We start from the raw sequence: 20,480 nt of genomic DNA, 5'->3' as shown, positions 1-20,480 counted from the left end.
ATAAGTAAATAAACAATGATACTAGTTAACCAGCTTTTCTGTCTCATTACTGCAGTCACACATGCTCGCGCTCTCTCTCTCTCTCTCATAATTGCATATCAACGGCTCAAGCCTCCGCGTCGCCTCATGGCCGCATTACCGCCTCGGGTGCGCATTAATTTTCTAATAATTCAGCGGCCCGTCCTCAATTATTACTTACTTATTTCTGGAAAATCAAACTTGTTTGTCATTTTGTTTGTTGTTAAATGTGTGTGCTGTGGTGGACAGCAGGCTAACTTTTCCATTGTTTCACTTAACTGGGCAAAGTGATGTTGAGCTGTAATGCGGTCAGGACCTGCCTGGAATTTACTGAAAAATAACTGCATACCTCAGAACGTCTTTCAACCAATCAGAATCGAGAATTCAACAGCACAGTGGTATAAATAATAACAACATTGTGATATACCCTGAGCGTGATAGTAAGATGTGACTTGCTGTTTTACAGGTGCAGTAGACAGCATTAAGGAATATTACCAGCAGTCAGTGGAGGCAGAGAGCCGAGTCAATCAGGCCACCACAGACACACACAGCCCAGTGAAGCAGTCAGCTGGTTTACGGCAAGCCACAGAGGCCAAACTGGACACCGTGAAGGGAGAGTTTGACCTCAAACAACGGCTGGACTCTGAGATACTGAACACACTGAACCAGGAGCTGGAGCAAGATGACCTTCCACAACTCAGCCAGCAGGTAAACCAACCTGAGAATTTTTGAAAAATAAGATTATGAAAAGGATTATGTAGCTACAGGTTGTTTCAGTTTTTAAAAAAATTGCTATTTTGACATGAAAATAGAGATAAAGATGAGATACACCGGGCATTGTAGAGGAAATGTTACCTGTAATAGTATTGTGTTGGTATAAAATAAAAATAAATGGCTTGTGGATCATCCACTGCTTTGTTGTGAACAAAACAATAGGGTTAAACTGTGGTCACACTAGTGAGCATGCTAAACAGATTTGTGAACTAAGAGCTCTCTCCGTTTTTGTGAAGGTGTGTGGTGGAGAGTGGAACCAAGACGGCTGTGGAGAATGTGGAGGTTTGGGGTGTGTGGGTGAGGACGGAGAGCCTCAGTGCGGAGGACAGGACTGTAAAGGTGTGATTACTCAAACTAACAACGCATGGAAAAAAGCTAAAGACCTGGACAAGGACATCATGGACTCACTAAAAGAAGTGGAAAAGCTCCAAAGAATAGTGCGTGTTAACTAAGTAGCGGGCGACAGTAAATAATGGTTTATCTACAAATGTTGGGAAGCTTGATGTATCTCATAATCTATTCACATATTTCCGTGATGCAGGTGTCCGCTGCTCAAGGACGTGCAGATGAGAGTAAAATCAGCGCACAGGACATCCTGTCGAAGGCCAATCAGAGCAAAGCAAGAGTTGAGCAGACCAATCAGGAGCTACGAGAGCTCATTCAGCAAATACGAGACTTTCTTACAAGTAAGCACACACTTACACATGTACACGCACACATACATGCACACACACGTTAATTCTGTCCAAACATGATTCACATATCCAAAGTGTTCATTTAGTGATGTTTTCCTGATGGAATCAGAATTATATCCGTAAATACAGCCCCCTCTGAAACTATCAGAACGGCAAGGCCAATTCAATCGTTTTTGCTATAGACTGAAAACTTTTGGGTTTGAGATCAAAAGATGAATATGAAATGTAATAAATAAATATAATGAAATACATTTTCAGCTTTTATTTGCTGGTATTTGCATGTAGATGTATGAAGAAAACATAGAACACAGAACATTTTGTATCATGTCACACAATTTGTAGGTCAGGAAAAATATTGAAACGTGACTGACCGGTGTTTCTTGTTACCCAGGTGTGTCCCGTTAGACTGACTGTTTAAACAGTAAATAGCTCTGAACATCTACTCTTGGTTTTAGACTTCAGTTTCACCTGTGAAGACTGCGTTTTTTTATTAAAAAGATAAGCCAACATGAAGATCAGAGAGCTGTCTATGGGAGAAAAGCAAGCCATTTTGAAGTTGTAATAAGGGGGGAAATCAAGCAGAGGCATTGGACAAACATGGCACATAGCCAATACAACAATTTGGAACGTCCTGAAAAAGATAAAAAGAAACCAATAGTTTCAGCTGGAAACTTGAGCTAGAAGAAACAACAACAATAACAACAATAGCTGATATAATGTGAAGAAATATTGTGGGAGCTGTGAAAAACAACAGTCAGTGACATCACCAACAACCTCCAAAGGGCAGGGGTGAAGGTATCACAATCCACCGTTTGACAAAGAGCCCATACCACAAGATGCAAACCACTCATCGGCAGTAAGAATCGGAAAGCCCGATTGGAATTCACAAAGAAATACAGAGATGATCCACAAAAGTTCTGGAACCAAGATTAACCTTAATCAAATTGAGGAAAAGGAAAGGATCTGTTCACGATTCAAAACATACAAGCTCATCTTTGAAACATGGTGGAGGTAGTGTCATGGCTTGGGCTTGCATGGCTGCTTTTGGAACAGGATTACTAATCTTTATTGATGATGTAGCTCATGATGGTAGCAGCAGAATGAATTCATAAGTTTACAGAAATGCCAGACAATGACCCAAACACACTGACAACTCAAAAGGACTTTATCAGGGGTGAAACATGGAAGGTTTTAGACTGGCCAAGCCAATCACCAAACCTTAACCCAACTGAGCAGCATTTCACCTCCTGAAGAGCAGACTGAAGGGAGAAGCCCCCACCCAAAACAAACAACAACAACTGAAAGAGGCTGCAGGAAAAGCCCGGAAAAGCATCACAAAAGAAGAAACCAACAGTTTGGTGATGTCAGTGAGTCACAGGCTTGATGCAGTTATTGCAAGCAAGGGATACGCAACCAAATATTAAGTGTTATTTACTATTATTTACTTACGATTCTCTGTTCCTGAAAACCATAGGAGTGGAACAAATAAAGACCTAAAGACACTGCCAAACAGTGGAAAGAAATTCTTAGAGAGATTTGCAACAATCCAAACAGGCAGATAACATTAGAGAAATTTACACAATCAAGACCTTAAGCGTGTCTGGTTTCACTGAAGTTCTTTCATTGTAAAATGCTCAAAATGTGAAAAAATCAGTCCTATTTACTACAGACATCATCTGGTGAGGTTATAAATCCGTAAAACAAACAAAAAGAAAACCCTCTGAATAGTAGTTTAGAGTTTAGTCACGAAAGATTAAAGCACTGTTATAGGAATGAATGTGACTGTGTGTGTGTGTGTGTGTGTGTGTGTGTGTGTGTGTAGGTGGAGCAGATCTGGAGCGTATTGAAGCACTATCTGATGAAGTTCTGAAGCTGAAGATGCCCGTGGTTGCCGGCGAGCTGAAGAACGTGACCACAGAGATCCGGCAGCACGTGGACAGTCTGACCGGTGTGGACGAAGTCCTGGTTCAAAGTGCTGGACAAGCACAAACAGCCGAGAGACTGCTGCAACAGGCACGCGTTATCAGGTACACAGACACACATTATATACACACAGTAAATATACTGTACGTATAAACACAGACATCATAGACATGTGAGATACACACATTCATGGTGTTTGTGCTGTAGTGAGGAAGCTACACAACTGAAGGAGGAAGTAGACAAGGTGAAGACGATGCTAAATGAATCCAAGCACGCTCAATCTGCAGCAGATGAGAGCTTGAAAGCAGTCAACAGTGACATTGACTACACACAACAACAAATAGCTATGGTAAGTGTGCGTCTCTAAGCAGTCTTCGAGGTTTCTTCCTCATGTCATCGTGGATCTAAACCTCTGGATTTCTGTACAGCTGCTTTGTGACACGCGGTTGTTAAAAAGTGCGATGCAAATAAATTTGAATGGAATCGAATGGAAGTTCGCTGGCTACTATCAGTTCTTTGTGTTTTATCCCAGAACACGTGCACGTGTGTGAGGATCACAGATGTTGCAGAACATGGTAGTTCTGCCAAATACGAGTTACTATAACACTAGCTACTAAACAAACTTAAACAAACCCTATTGAAGGTGAAAGCGTTTCTCAGTCCGTGCTGTGGCCAAAGAAACGGTCCCTCCAGGATTCTGCAATCGCAGAAATTAATGCAAAAGCAAGGAAACATCGCAATATTCTGAGCAGTTTGCAATTTTTCAAAATTACAGCAGTTTCGGGCCAAGACGTGTCACGTGACAGCCAGCTCTCCCCCAATCGTACGACAGCTAGCTCTCCCCCCATTGTACGACAGCTAGCTCTCCCCCAATCGTACGACAACTAGCTCTCCCCCCATCGTACGACAGCTAGCTCTCCCCCCATCGTACGACAGCTAGCTCTCCCCCCATCGTACGACAGCTAGCTCTCCCCATCATACGACAGCTAGGAACGTGGCTCTGAGAAACCAACCAACTGCATCTTTTCACACGGCTGCTCATGCAGCATCAAAGAGCAGTGTAACACACTTGGAGGAAAGTGCTAGCTGCCCTCTTCCACATACACAAGCTCACAGACAGTGTCATTGTGACTGTGAGAACGAGTATGCCATCCCTCGGCCGATTTAGCTCCCATGGCTCCCGGCTGCAGAAGGCTATGAAATGGTCAGATTCAAACTTATGATCTCCAGGTGATAGGGTGGAACACTTTTGTGTTGTGTCTCTCAGGAGGAAGAAGTTAAGGTTATGTTTACGTGTCAGCAGGGAGACAGCTAAGAATACTGGACCAACCGAAAGCATATCATTTTCAGGCCCTAACCCTCTTTAATTTCATATCGTGGCAAGGCTGCATAGCAATAAGCATAGCACTATTTACGTCATTATGAATTACGTGTGTGTGTGCATGTTTTGTAGGTGGACTCCGAGATGGGGATGTCCGAGTTAATGCTGAGTAACGCCACTCGGCGGTTGCTGGATCTTAAGAGGAACGAGGGTGCGGTGCGACAGAAAACTCGGGAGACCTCCAACAGTGCAGAACTTGCTCAGAACAAGGCCGACTACACCTCTGAGGACACGGAACAAACCGAACGGGTAACCTGATCCCCTGTTACAGAAAAGTGGATGGAGGCACGGTCTCAAGTAGAGGGGAAAGAAGAAGAAAAACAGAGCTTGGAATTGCATAACAGTTAGGGATTTTGAAAACACCCAAATAACTGCATACGCCTGGATAATTGACTGTCTGTGTTTGTGCTTGTGTGTGTGTCAGACACTGATTTTAGAGGTGCAGCCTAAATACCAGTCGGCTCTGGGCCTGATGGAGGAGAAAGCAGTTGGTGTATCTGATGCACGCCAAAGAGCAGAACAACTCCAGCAGGAGGCAAAGAACTTAGTGACTGAGGCCATCAGCAAATTACAGAATCTAAACGGTAATCACACACACACAGTATTATGTGTACAGGACATGTGTAAATTGATCCCATTTCTTAGTATGTTTAGAATTCCACTCGAAATAACTGCACTGATTGGATAAGTAGTAACATGAAAATTAACTGTTCACACTTTTTTTTTTTTTTTAATTTAAACAATCTTAAAATTGAAAGGAGTTATGATATACTAACACACTCATGCTTGAAGAAATCATTATTGTTAAGTTATAAATTAACTTTATTGATCCCACACTGGGGAAATTCCCTCGTTACAGCAGCTCAATTACACAAAACAGATAGGAAGGAATACACATGAAATAGGAATAGAATTGAATGAAATATATATATATATATATATATATATATATATATATATATATATATATATATATATATATATATATATATATATATATATATATATATACACACACACACACACACACACAAATAATAATTATGGTAATATGTACACTATGAACACCTCAATGTAGGTACAGATGAATACAAATATGAATATATCCAGATGAGTAACACCTTGTTTACATACAGAAAAGTGATGAATGGATTATTGCACCGTTAACAATAGCGTGTGAGCACTAATAATACCTGGTGCTGACGTGGCAGATTTTTTATTTGTAAAAGCAATACTAAGTAGAACTTAAAATCTTCAACGCCCCGCAAACATTACTCTCCAAACACCGTGACCCTTTTTCCTCATAATATCATGGCTTTATTATTTCCTTTCCTGGAAATATTATGACTTTATTTTCAAAAAAATATCACCACTTTTTTCCCCCTCATATCCGATAATACGGCTTTTTCAAGGTATATTATTCTCATAATATCTTTATTCTCATGATATCAGACTTTCTTCTAAAAAAACAACAACAACAACAAGAACTTCTAGACTTTTAGCACTGGATCATAAGTGCATCTCACAGCGAGTCTCAGTTGTGAACAGATAGTACAAAATAAACACATGTAATATCTCGAACATCAGTCTCCACCCACCACTACACACCGCCGACTTTCTCAAGGACTCGCTTTGGAACAACGATCTGCGAAAGTAGCAACGCTAACGGCAAGGAATTTACAAAGCAGAGCTGAAGGTTATATTTCACAGAAGATTTATTTGTTAATGATCTCCAGGAGGAAACAAATACCTTTAACATGTTGGAATATTTCTTAAGAAGCTAAATCTAACTCGCTGCTTAGTGTATGGAATCAACACTGTTCATATAACTTACTAAATTGCTTTCGAATCAAATGGATTGCGATTCACGATCAGATTCACAGCTGTAGTGTATTTACCGTCATGTTTTTTCCCCCCCTCACAGAGCTGGAGAAGACTTTCTCAGTGAATCAGAGGACTCTGGCAGAGAGAGCGCAGGAGGTGCAGGCGCTGGAGAAAGAAGCGCAGGCTGTGCTCCAGGAGCTCAGCCAGAGAGTCACAGTATACAGCACCTGTCAATAAATAATAAATAAATAAATAAAAACATCCCCGAAGAGATGCATTTAGAAAACACATTATAGATACTTTCTAACACTGAATTACTTTAACCACGCCCCCGCCTCCATTAAAAAAAAAAAAAATCAGCAGTATTTTTTTTTTGACAGTAACATTCTGGTAAGTCAGTAACGTCTCTGACACACACACACACACACACACACACACACACACACACTTCCCCTTCAGTATCTCTCAAATCCTGGTCCTGGAGTCCCACTGCATTGCACATGAACTGAAATGAGCAAAATGTATTCATATGAGGTGGAGAACTAACTAACATTAATGATTGATAATTAATAATAAAAATGGATTTTTGGTCAAAATGGTTACACTTAAAAGATTGAGCTTAACCCAAATGCAGTTATTTTCTTTCCGTTCTAAGACGATTTGTTTCCAACATTGGCGTTCGGCAACAGAAAACATGAGCCCTGCTTCGATTTCTGTCATTTTTCATGCAATATTCACACCGTTAAACAGCCAGACACACAAGATGTCCACGTGGAAGTAAGACATTTGAAATATTAATAAGTCATTTGTTCATTAAAAAGGTGCGTCGATGAACGTTTACGCAGGCATTTCCGTTACTTCCGACCTCCCGAGGCTAAAATCAACCAGCGTTATGCATAGATAAGAACACACTCGCCGTCCACTTTAATAGGAACACATGTACACCTGCAGTTATCCAAATCATTCGATCATGTAGCAGCAGCACAAGGCGTAAAAACATGCAGATACAGGTCAAGAGCTTCAGTTAATGTTCACAACAAACATCAGAATGGGGGGAAAAGTGCGATCTCTGTGACTTTAACTGTGGCATGGTTGATGGTTTGAGTACCCCACCCCCCACCCCCAGAACAGTCTCTAGAGTTTATACAGTATGGTGCGAAATACAAAGAAACATCCTGTGTGTTCGTTTAAAAAATAAATAAATAAATTTACATTTATGAAATCAAGCAATTACATGATTGGAGTTCCCTATGACATTCATTTGCAATAAAATTTCTTATTTTCATCTCTGATATACAAGCATTTTGACCGGCGTCAACTGATCTCTTCGACAGTGTGCATGCAAAGAAAGAAATTCAATACAAAGAGAAAATAACTAAAGCTGTAGTACATAACCTTTGGGAATTTCTACCCTCTGCTAGAAATATTTTATTATAGAGGTCCTGTGCTCTGCCGATTAGTCGATTGCTGCAAATGGCAAGCCGAGAAATATTTAATGCGGTGATGAGGAAAAACAAACAAACAGGAAAACATCAAACGTGCAGTGTAAACTATTTCCAAGACCAGGATTTCCATCGCCCCCCCCCCCCCCCCAAAAAAAAACTTTCACATTTCAAATGCACTTACATACAAGACACACGCAAGCTACTAACCACCCACCATTTATACATTAACAACGTCTATAGTCCAAAGTACACTGAACAAGAGTGTTTACGATTTCATGAACTGTATCTATATATGATATATTTGACAGGCATATAAGACCAAAGGGGTTTTTTTGTATTCAGAAAATGTCTCAAGGTAAAATGTTTTAAAATGGTAGACTATAAAAAACAACATTGTAGTAGGTTTACGCTACAGTTTCCTACCTTATAATCAATTGCCACACCCACACAAACTGTCTCCTGCTTTATGAATGTGTGTATAATTACAAAATCTTATGGGGAAAAAAAAAAAAAAAAAGAAACTTACCCCCTGGAACAGGTTTTAAAGATGGATGGATGAACATTTTACTGTCCTGACCTTGGAATTATAAAGATTTATCCATCTTTTCTTTGCAAAAAATATAATAAATATGTTATTTACATGCCACTGGATACATCCTCCTTCATTTTCTCTTTTAAATATTCCAAATTCCAGTCAGTTAGCAAACTTCTGGCTAGCACTACTCGTGTGGTTCAGCGGTTTCCTCCAACACATAACCACTATTTATTGCTGAGCCTGTTTATTTAATTGGATTCTTAATCATGTGCAGTTCTTTGGAGTTGGTTTTACCTCTACACTTAGGTCGGGGGACAAGGCGCTGGCAATGGGGTCCCAGTGCTATGTTCACTGTATAGCAGCTACATACCATCAGTGTGTCCTGGTGACAATGTCACAGAGACACAAAGTCCAATTCCACCAGCAACCAATTTCAGGACTCAAAAAATGATTTTCCTCTCTGTGATTTAGCCAGGCAATGCGATGCACTCTTCATGGCTGGGTGCATTTATCTCAATGAGCACAAGAGGGCAGCAGAGTGCTTCTCAAACTGTTCAAACATCACTTCCTCAGCATCAAAAACACATCTGAGAGAATTCTTAAGACAAAAAGAACATGTTTAAGACAATCATGACTAGGAGACCACTGAAAACACAAACACTTTACTTTGACATTCTGTGTAAGACTCATGACAGAAGCACAAAACAAATGAATAAGTGCAAAGTCTTAATACATGCATTCACAGGGAAACTAGAAAAAAAAAACAGAGAGGTAATTTGGTCTTGTTGCATCTAAGCTACAGGGTGAGTGTTTGCACTTATAGATGCAAGCAGCCTTAAGTTCAGGTCTGTTGGTCTAATAAGATCCACCACAACTATGATTCTGGGAGTAGCACCTTCCTCCAATTCAGAGAGAAATTCCCAAATGGAGTCTAATCAGTTTAACCTTCAAGATCTCATCCTTAAATAAACAACCTGTACAATAAGCAGTGACAGTCAATAATTACAAACTTTTGGACTTTAGGAAGTTAGATGTTAAGAAAAAAAAAAAAAAAGTCATTCTGGTTTAGCAATATGGCTACCCCAATAATGTTATGGCTTTCACCTACGTTGTGAGAATCACGCAATAAATACTGCAGTCATACAGCCATCTTTCCACCGTTCTTCTTTTCTTAGACCACATGTACACCATATCAATATGGTAATAGGTGTTCTCCAAAGCTGGCAATACCATCCTCTCAACTCTTCTGACTTCACAGAACTACACGCCAACCACTAGCACTGTTAGTTTTCTCTTAATGTGCCGTTTACTACTCATCTCTGTGACCTTACAGTAGGTGTAAGGTGACCTTACATTATCCCCTCCAGATCAGGTTCTTTGAGTATTCTACATCCCACAGTGTGTGTAGACCACCACCAGGTTTCCCCTCACCATACCATGTGACTTTCACAACTGAGCTTGCTTAAATAGATCAATTCCTCTCATTTGCAACACTGGTGCTGGACTGGTGTTTCCCTTCATTCATTCTCCTCCAGGACAGGACCTAAATCTGCATGGTCTCCTCAAATATTTCACATCCATCACCGTTTGGCTGCCCAGCGAGTCTCTGGTTATGTGCTGCTAGCATGGTTGAGTGGTTTTCCCCTCATTAAACAACACTCTGTTGACTGCCAAGCCTCCTTTTCCCCCAATATAAGTGGTAAACTGAGCCATGTGGCGAGACCTGTGTTCATCGCAGTCAGTGTTGGGGTCTTGTGTAAGATCAAGATGGGCAGCTTAGTGCCTCAGCATTAACCATCTCAAGGACGCAGCGTCTGGTTCGGACATCGCTTGTGCTGAATGGCTGGTGAATATCACCATGGCCCATAGACTTCCTGGATGTCCACAGTGATAAACCACACTGTTTAGTGGTCTGCTGCTTCAGGAAATCCTTCACTACTACCTGGGGATCACCGTGCACGTTCTCCATTGTCATGAGTTCAACAGCATTCTCTGAACACTTTTCCAGTCAGTTCTACGGTCTGTCTAGTGACACGGTCACCTCTCTCACCACCTCCGGCAGAAAGTCAAGGTAAAACAGATTGCTGCTTACTAATGTAACTGATAACTTCTAGGTGTCCTGATTATTGGAATGAGCACCAACCAGACGAGACGTTTCCAGGGAAAGATGGCTGTATGACTGCGGTATTTATCAGAAATAATGCATCATGTTACTATAGAGTACAATAAATCACATCAGCAAGTCTGAGTGACTACTGAAGAACTAGATGTGATGAAATAATTACTTATTCAATTACTTGTTAGCCAGCCTTGTAGTTCTCGTGTCAAACTAAAGAAACATCATAAGGGAATTGAAAAAAAATGCATCATTGTTTTGTTTTGTTTTAAATGAATTATTGCTTATTTTGGTTGCAACCCAAATGAAGTCTGCTCCACACTGACTAATTTACAGATTAGCTGATTGATTACAATCATTCATTCATTAAGGAAAGGAAATGTATAATGGAACATTACCAACGGGGGGTTTTTTTTTTTTGTCTTACAAACCTGAAAGAAGGCATCGTTAACATTATTTTAGGTAGTGACGATAACAGCTATTTATAGATAGAAGGTGATGAACACAAAAACACCACGTGACATAGCAATCTCTATTCACAGACTCGTCAGAACAGTTTGAGGTATAAAAATAGTCCTTAAATCCTTCATTTAAAAAGTCCTACATTTCATTCTAGAATACAGCTCAGCATCCCAATGTCTAATTCGAGACTAAAACGCTAAAACACACATTAAAAAAAGACAACAACACGTATTTGCTTTCTGTGCACAGTTGAAGTTGAGCATCACTTACAATGCATTTCAGACAGCTGGTGTGTGCTGAGCTTTGGTTTATTTCCTGCTCCAGAGGAAACGTGGAACATAAAAGAGACGAAACACCGCTGGTGCAGGTGAAGGCATTTACACCAGCTCAATGAAGCAGTTAGACTGTGAGAACACAGTACAGCGAATGCAGTTTGATCACTGTCAGAGTTTGAAGGATTCGACCATGCAGGAGTGATTTAATACATGAATACAGTGTTATATATATATTTTTTTGCATAACGCCAAACACCAGCTTAATTTGCTGACTGGAGAATGAGTATGGCCTTATTCTGAATTCTTGTAATAATGCTCAATAAATATCTCTTTGTTTAAGACAAACATAGGATGTCAACATCCTAGCCAATTACAGATTTAACACAGTAGATTACGCTTGCTACATTTGCTTTCACTCACTGGACTTCTCCTGATCGCTGAGAGTAAAGCTTATCCAACACTTAACTAAGGTTAGCTCTACTCACTTCACACTGAACAGTGAAGAACTTCTGGCAAAGTAAAAAGTAAGCATTAGAAAGTAACCAATTATTTCTACTTTGTACTGTGTACTGTGGCCGCAAGGAGAATATTAACCTCATTAGGCAGTAATTATGGACTCAGATATCCGTGGACTTTGAATTCCTGCAAATTTGCATGAGAGAGACCGGGTTGCATAAACCAGAGTAACCACCCCACCCCCAAAATCCCAACACACAAACACGCACACAAAAGACACAAGATTTAAATTTAAAATCCAAACAGTTCCTCCTGACCCATGTTCCAGTGACACAAGTGACAGTCTGAGAAAACACACACACACACGCTCTCTTCATCTGGTTAGAAGAAATTGCTCCACCGCACACTGAATGAGCTCCCAGTGGCCCCAGCTGAGCACAAGCAAACACACGCACACCGAAGTCACAAGCACGTGTAGGCGGCTGCGCAGTAGCGGCACTGTGAACTTGACCACCGTGGAGACGCACACCAGGATCACCGTGGCGATGGCTAGCATGATGTTGATGCACCTTCCCAGTAGCACTTTGGCCTCGGTGCTCTCCGGCTGCACCGACTGTTGCTGCTGCTGCAACTCCAGCTTACTGAGACGCGTCTGACATGCCTCCAGTGCCTCCTACAGAGACGAGACAGGGAGATGTGGAGACACACACACACACACACACACACACACACACACACACACACACACACACAGACACACACAGACACACACACAGACACAGACACACAGACACACAGACAAGTCAGACACAGACGAATAAGAGAAAGACAGAAAGTTAAGAGATTCCAAAGAATGAGGGAAGACACACAGAGAGGAAGTATGTGTGTGTATGTGTGTGTGTGAGATACTCACATCTACACTCTAAACATGATGTCTCAAATCATATCGGTCTGTACAATTTTTCTTATGATCGTTACAGCCAAAAATACTTGATTTTGAGATGCAGTTGGAGCTTTTTGTGCTTTTTTGTGGAAAAGTACTTGAATTGACGAAACTGCAATAGCATGGAATTGCCTTTTGCAGTGATGTTTGTTGGTAAACGAGACCTTTTCACCGTATTCATGTTCGACACGCGTGGATCGAAGAGGGATTTGACTGAACGCGCGTTGTGATGACGCCACATGACACATCTTGGCCCAAATCTGTGGAAAATCTGTTATCATTTTGGGGGGAAAACCCAACAAAACCATTTTTTTGCTCGATTTTGTGTTCATTTCAGCGATCGCAAAATCCTGAAATCATGGAGGTACTGATGTACTTCTGCACTACTCTCCACTGTTATTGAGTACCAACACAAAGTGTTTTCCTATTACAGCAAGACCTCTTTAAACTTAGCAAAATGTTTTGAATACCACTCTTCTGTCTGTTTAACGTTGCTGTAGATGACATCACTTACATTAGCGCTTCATTTAGAAACCCGACAGACAGGGATGTTGGGTGACATGCTATCTAGTGGATGCCACTTAATCCTCTAGATGTACACAAGATACATAGGTGAGTTATGCGAATAATGGCGACTGTGTAGCAGCGTGTGTGTGTGTGTGTTAGCACGTACGCGTGATGAAAGTTAAGATGTTTGCACCAAATGGCACGTTGAGACAGCAAGACAAAATATTAGACAGGAAACACAGAGAGGGAAAATAAAGAATGAGCAAATCAGTTGGTAAACAAACACCAAAGCGCTTCTCCTAATGCCACAGGCCTGCTGAGCTGCAGCTCAGTCTGAATACAGGCACGTTTCCAAAGGAACTTTTCAGAAACTGTGGAGCCGCAGTCACATTTTATTAGCATACCTTGGGCTGATTTTAATTCTTGGGCCATAGTTTCAGGAAACTTTGAGCTCCTGTTCTAAAGTATGCACATTTCTGTGGACCTGGAACAATTGAGAAAGAGCTTCACACCGTGAACTCTTGACTTCACCCAAGTTCTAACCGTAGTATGAAGGCTCGCGCGCGCTCTCTCTCTATCTGTGAAGAGTAGTTCTGAGACATGGGGCATCAAAGATTTGACATTCCAGCTAGCAAAACTCTGAAACTCTGGGTTACTTCGAAATTACATGATCTGAAAGTCTCAAACAATTAGAAAAGTACATTTTTGAACATTAGCTAAATGTTCAAAAATCTTCCCCACTGTGAAGTTTATGTAATTAACTCAATTTCGACCAAAATGCCAGACAGATCCTTATGATACTGAAGTCTAGTCTAGGGAGTGTATTTTCTTAAAAGGAACCCTGACTATGAAGACTTGCAGGCCTTAACACGCAATAATTACCCTCTCTTACTAAAATACATTGTTAGAAACACATTAATTAATGTTCATTACTTTAAAAAAACCATAATATTGAATACATATTTTAACCTACGGCGGCCGCCATTACATGACACAATGCACTCCGAGTCGATGACGTAAAATGGTTGCACTTGAGCACTCGGAAGAATTAGCTACTAGCCCCAGCAGCAGGAAAATAATGCCACAGTGCTGCTACGGCTGTAATTTTCTAGTTCTTGTGTGCTGTGATACAGGGGATATCTGTAAATATTCAAACCCGTAAGCATCTTGTTAGTGCGTTTTTTTCTGTATATTCTCATAACGTAAACCTCATGTAAAATGAGCCTAAAACGCCTAGCCAAGTCATACCCAAAGTAAAATTAAAGCTGTTCTTGAACCATTTGGAGTACATGCATGGTTTTGGTCTCTTCTGGAAGGTGGACTAAATGTTTTAAATAATTGGACTGTTTGGACCTTTGCCAGTGTAACAAGAATGTTTTTGTCAGGATGTTACTGATCAGTGGATTACTATGAGGCTCCATATGAGGTGAGTTGCCTCTGTTTCGTAAATGTTTGTTTGTATGTTGGTGGTCTGACAGAGACATTGACTGTAGCTGCAGTTGTGATTGTATCTCAAACACATCTGAACCTTAGCTTTCCAAAGGTACCTTCGTACACACAGAGGCTGTGTAGATCGCAGAGATTTGCTCATAGCATGGCGACAGCGCGCTGGCGGGCCGTCGGAATTTTAACAGGATAAAGTATACGATGGCGAGGTGGCTGAAAATCTCTAAAAATTATTGATAATAGAATACGTTTCATCATAAAACGATGGTTTAATCCATGTGCTTACCTTGAACAACAAACGCTCTCGGTTGGCATAGACATGCAGTTGCTACACGGACACCATAGATTTTGGCCCACTCTCTCCTCCTCACCTCTCTGATCATCTTCATTTTGATGGCCATTTTTAGTAATGTCTTCTATATTAGCCTCCTCGTTTATGTTACACACGGGTTCAAACTGAAAAGGCATGTTTATATCGCCGTAGGGTCGCTGAAGAATCAAGACCGGTGCAAATATTTGACGTCACTACAGAATGCATTGCGGCGTAAACAGCAACGGCAGCCTACGAGTGCAAGGAGTTTTCTTCAGCTGGAGTGTTTTTCTATAGCGGATTTATATAGCGGATGTCAGTGTTAATCTAAACAAGCCATACAAGCCTTCATAGTCAGTGTTCCCTTTAACAGCCACTCACAGCACATATACAACAGAGCATAGCTTACTGCAGGTGTAACCACTGCAGTGTGACATGCTGCTGGTTGCATCTGGTTTAAAAATCTACATTAATATGTTAACATCAGAGTTACACAACAAAGGAAACTATTTGCATGAACAAATAGTCACAAAAACAGTCACGGTTTCTCCATTGTAGTTGGAACTAAACCTGGATCTCTTTCAGGATCTTTGCAGTTTTCCATTCAGGAGAGCTCAGAGATTTGGCCAGGCTTAATATTTAGACAGACTGCTGTGTGTATGTGCGTGGTGTGTGTACCTGCATGTCACGGGCTCGCTCGTAGGCCTGGTAGGCTACTTTCTCTTCGATGCTGGCCAGCTCCTGCTTTAGGTTGGTGGTCTCGTTCTGATGCAGCTCGGTCAGGTCATTCAGCTGATCCTCCAGCCGCTCACACCTAACAGAGGAGACCAGGACACACATGCCATGTGCGAGTATGAGTGAGACATGAAAAATGAAAACGTGAATATGGTATCCATCAGGAAGGCTACAAATAAGAGAGTAGCGAAATGCTACAGATTCCAAATGTGTTCTGAATTGCAATACTTTTCCAGATCTATAAATTAATGCCAAGAACTCTGGCTCACTACATAGGGTCGAACATAATCGCTTTGTAGAAACTCTGTAGTGTACTATATACTCACTAAAGCATCATTTGAGACTTATCCTGGAGAAAAAAAAAATTTCCCTTAGTTCAGGAAAATATACGTGTGTTTTAACAGACCTACATTAAGCAACTAAAAGTATAACACGGGATTTTAAGCATTTAAGTGTTGAATATATTCACCAGTGAGCTTAAGTCGGACATCTAATAGTTTGTGTACCTGTAGCGCTCTTCCTGCAGCATCTGTGAGATGAAGCCGTAATTACGCTTGGTCTGGCTCCTCAGGCTTTCGATGTCCTCACTGAGGTGACCCTGTGCCTCTCGGAGCTCCCTCACCTCCTCCAGAGCATCAGTCAGCCTGCTGTCACTCTCCACCTGGGCCCCCTCAGCCTGCCCGCCATTCCCACTGCTCTCTGCTGATGCTGATGTGCCTGTTGAGCACTCGTCGTCGCTCGGGTACTTCGGCTTGCTCGTTAGCGTGGCACTGCCACTCAGAGCTCGCCCCGCCCCCTCGGCTCTCAGCCCGCCTCCCGTCTCCATCGTGCTCTTAAGGTGTGCAATGTTGTCAGCGCTGCCAAATTTGTTGCGGATGAGGCTGGCAAAGCCTCGCGACTTGTTGAAGAAGAATGGTGGTGAGAGTGAGACGCCTGGACCCACTGTCTTCGCTTTGTCCAAATGTTGGTTTCGGCCACTTGCTCTGGGCCCTGCCTCCTTGGCGCAGTCCTTCAGGCTGTCCCTGGATGCTTCTTTAGCGTCTTTGCCAGGCATCTGTGCCAGTTTGGTGCCGTTGGCCAAGGCTGCTGTGTCACACTCCTTGATCTTTCGGTGGTACTGCTCGAGCTTGCGCTGCAGCTGCGCGATGGTCTGCGCAGACTTCTGGTTCTTCTTCTCAAACACATGCTTGATGCGACTGCTTTGCTGCTTGTCGGCAGTATCAATGAGCTTTAGGTACTCTGCCACATTCTCGTCCCTCAAAGCCTGCTCAATACGCAGCTGCTCAGTCACCTTCAGCATCTTCTGCTGTAGGCTGTCCAGACCCAGTCGAGGACGCGTTCCATCCCGAACAGTTGAGTCACTCTCGAGCTCCAGAAACAACTCTGAACTGCCACGCTGCATTACGCCTGGGAGACTGGTCCCCTCAGCCGCTCGCTCCGACTGCAGACACACATAGATAGATAGAAAATAATTAGTCTCAACCTCAGATGCTCCGCCCACAGGACACAGAGAACTTTTGATACCTATTGTACACTACTCTGGCCAATCTGATTGGCTTCCAGCACTTCTCTGTGCACTGGTTTTGACACTATGACCTCTAGTGCAATTTGGAACACAATATGGACACTGGACTGTAAAAAGTTAACAAAATCCTACCTTTAAAAAAGTTATTATAGAGTTGTGTGAAGCAGTAAGTAGTGAGTATATGACAGTCCTGCATGTTTAATGATGGGATACGGGAAAAGGACTCTGGTTAGCAGTCTGCCATGTCCGTCATATTGTCTGCTTCTGTCGACATATGCGGTTCTTGGCCATGCTTATTGGTGAATACTGGTATATATATATTGTTATATTATATTATATCTGCATGTTCTCCCCGTGCTGTGGGGGTTTCCTCCGGGTACTCCGGTTTCCTCCCCCAGTCCAAAGACATGCATGGTAAGCTGATTGGCATGTCCAAAGTGTCCGTAGTGTATAAATGGGTGTGTGAATGTGTATGTGATTGTGCCCTGCGATGGACTGGCACCACATACAGGGTGTACCCCGCCTTGTGCCCAATACTCCCTGGGATAGGCTCCAGGTTCCCCGCGAGCCTGAAGGATAAGCGGTATAGAAATGGATGGATATACATGTATGTATGTATGTATGTATGTATATATATATATATATATATATATATATATATATATATATATATATATATATATATATATATATATATATAGAGAGAGAGAGAGAGAGAGAGAGAGATCAGTATCTATGACCAAGGTGAAGCTCATACACAAATATTAAAAACCAAAATGTTGTTTTGTGACTTTGAACCATAAAACCGAAGAAAAAAAAGGTTTCATGAATTTTACATCTCTAAATTGAATACATTAGCAAACACTGATCATGTTAACACAGCGGCTGTGGCTCAGCTGGTAAAGCGGGTTGTCCACTAACCGTAGGGTTACCGCATGACTCCACATGCTGAAGTGTCCTTGGGCAAGACACTGAACCCCCAAGTTGCTCCCGATGGCAAGTTAGCGCCTTCAATAGCAGCTCTGCTACCATTGGTGTGTGAGTGTGTGTGTGAGTGAGACACAGTGTAAAGCGCTTCGGATAAAAGCGCTATATAAGTGCGCCATTTATTTTAACACGTAACCATGGTCAACACGAACACTCATTAAAACACAGTGGGTCTTTTTCATTGCGTGTTCGTTTTTATTCTCCGAGCAACTTTCGATAACGCCAGACGTTAAAATCAGACAGAAATACGGATGCAGTGGGAGTCTTAAACTCAGCAAAAGTATTCCGATTCATTCTGAACTGACTGATGTTAGCTTGCATGCTAACAAGCGTACTAACAGGTTAGGAAAAGTTTGATGGGGTAACGTTAGGGAAAAAATGTATCACGAGGCGCCGCACCACAGATGTTGTACTGGGGGAAAAAGGTCGCGACAGCTCCAGAGACGTCTGTGGTCTCACTCCAGTGTAGGGGAAATTAGCGGATTTCCGATTCTGGTGAGGTTTAAAGGGCCATTCACATTTAGCGCCTAAAAACTCGTGGAAAACGCTTGCGCTCCTGTGGTGTCTGCCGTTGCTAAGCGACGAGGAAGTTTTAGCACAGGGTGGATTTACAGCACCGCAAATCCCTTGCGGAAGCTCTGCTACTAGGTTTATGTATGGAGAAGAGAGACGAAAAACGTCGTGCTTGGGCGCACCCCAACCTTCAATCACGTAGAAGACACTGAGAATTTCACCAACTCATCCAACCGCTCCGTGAGATTCAAAGCCTATTTCAGTGTGGACAAAGAGAAAGGGTGAAGCTGATGGGTTGGTTCTTGTCACATGACCTGCGGTGCGCTTGCGGAATTCTGAAAAGTTGAGATTTTCCATTTCGAAAAACGAGCGCATCGCACAGCATGAGCGTGTCTACATTTAATATAACGAATAAAAGAACGGCCCTTATTGTGCTTCCAGTTTCAAACCCACCAAAAAACCTCTTTGGATCTACACGATTCACGTAAATGACATTTACGTGAAAGGCTTTCACGATAGAAAGCCTTCGGTTTACTATCGTGGACCCTTACTCGATAAACTACTACTGCAGATGTGCTCTCCGAGGTGGTCTGCCTAGATGACACCCACAGAAGGACCCTCCACGACCTATCCAAAAGCGCAAGCTAGATATCACCAGTACCACCCCAATAACAACCTCTTGGTGCAATGGCACCTTACATAATACCTCGTTTTATTCATTAACTACTTTTGTAACTATCAAAAACGATATCTAACTGTACTTGTTCTGTTCATCTGAGGATAACGCCTAAGAAGTCCATGTCATGTCACTGAGATCAGTACAGAATGTGTATCTGCTTACAGAGACACAAACATGTTCTTCTGTTCAAGGTTCGTCTAAACGTCTTCTAGGAGACCCGTGTGTGTCATGTGCTGCATTTTATATATATATATAGTAGTGGTTCAGCACAAGCACTTCTCATTATTCTATCCTGTATTAACCATCTTTCTGCAACAAACATTTTTACCTTCAGAGGACGATACTGCGAGTGTTGTCTAATTTCCACGACAACTTGGCGTCTCCTGGCTGGGCAACAAGCAAACCGGAGGATGCACGTAGAAAAGTTTCAAAAGTCTGTGTTGACACGCAGGCGGTTTGCCCTTTGTTGTGCAGAGCGAAAGACCGATGCAGCCTTACCACTGACTGGTAGGAATCAAGAATTTAGAATTAGAGTTTTATGAAGTCATTGTGTATTGCTCTGTGTGGAAGGGAGTCAATGATATAAGAAATGCGTGTATTACATTGAGAGAAGTATTACATGGAGTGATTTCTTATAATAAGTTCCAGGAACTTTGCCTCTGCGACGGCAGAGATATTGGTGTTTCTTAGATCACAGCTTCAAAACTAAGATACATACCGATGGGTAGATATGGAGAGAGATAATAACGGTAAAAATATTTGCTAACGGAAAGAGTCCGGTTCAAGCAATAAATAAGTAAAGAGAGTACTTATTAAGAAGCGCAAGAGGCGCAGTATTTTTGCGGCAGGTTATCATCAAGTGGCATGCCCCATTGACTCGTTCCATCATATCAGCAGTACATGATACATTTGGCAAATTTAACATATTTCA

General features: G+C 41.9%; 2 protein-coding genes across 11 annotated transcripts in view; one reads left to right on the top strand and one right to left on the bottom strand.

Moving 5' to 3' along the window:
• lamb1b (laminin, beta 1b) overlaps positions 1–8,706 on the top strand; it is a 42,686-nt gene extending 33,980 nt beyond the window's left edge. Inside the window, exons 26-33 of the mRNA XM_053650871.1 lie at positions 485–726; positions 1,029–1,229; positions 1,334–1,478; positions 3,310–3,514; positions 3,618–3,759; positions 4,864–5,040; positions 5,216–5,375; positions 6,716–8,706. Of these exons, the coding sequence (XP_053506846.1) occupies positions 485–726; positions 1,029–1,229; positions 1,334–1,478; positions 3,310–3,514; positions 3,618–3,759; positions 4,864–5,040; positions 5,216–5,375; positions 6,716–6,852 (1,409 nt within the window). The 3' untranslated portion in view covers positions 6,853–8,706. The remainder of the gene's footprint in view (positions 1–484; positions 727–1,028; positions 1,230–1,333; positions 1,479–3,309; positions 3,515–3,617; positions 3,760–4,863; positions 5,041–5,215; positions 5,376–6,715) is intronic.
• Positions 8,707–9,241: 535 nt separating this feature from the next.
• Positions 9,242–20,480, bottom strand: part of tmcc3 (transmembrane and coiled-coil domain family 3) — a 30,036-nt gene continuing 18,797 nt past the window's right edge. For 3 of the 10 annotated variants that reach the window (XM_053650872.1, XM_053650874.1, XM_053650876.1), the window contains 3 exons: positions 16,352–17,286; positions 15,789–15,924; positions 9,242–12,577 (listed from right to left, as the gene is read on the bottom strand). In XM_053650872.1, coding sequence (XP_053506847.1) covers positions 12,278–12,577; positions 15,789–15,924; positions 16,352–17,286 — 1,371 coding nt within the window. In that variant the 3' untranslated portion in view covers positions 9,242–12,277. Of the gene's footprint in view, positions 12,578–13,220; positions 13,483–13,511; positions 13,948–15,086; positions 15,257–15,788; positions 15,925–16,351; positions 17,287–19,877; positions 20,177–20,480 lie in introns of those variants that run through there. The other 7 variants (XR_008388633.1, XR_008388634.1, XR_008388635.1 and 4 more) reach the window with 7 other exon arrangements.

This window comes from Ictalurus furcatus, chromosome 19 (assembly GCF_023375685.1).
Source record: "Ictalurus furcatus strain D&B chromosome 19, Billie_1.0, whole genome shotgun sequence".
Lineage (NCBI taxonomy): Eukaryota > Metazoa > Chordata > Actinopteri > Siluriformes > Ictaluridae > Ictalurus > Ictalurus furcatus.
Note: the sequence above shows the minus strand (reverse complement) of the source record. Positions and strands in the feature narration are given on the sequence as shown.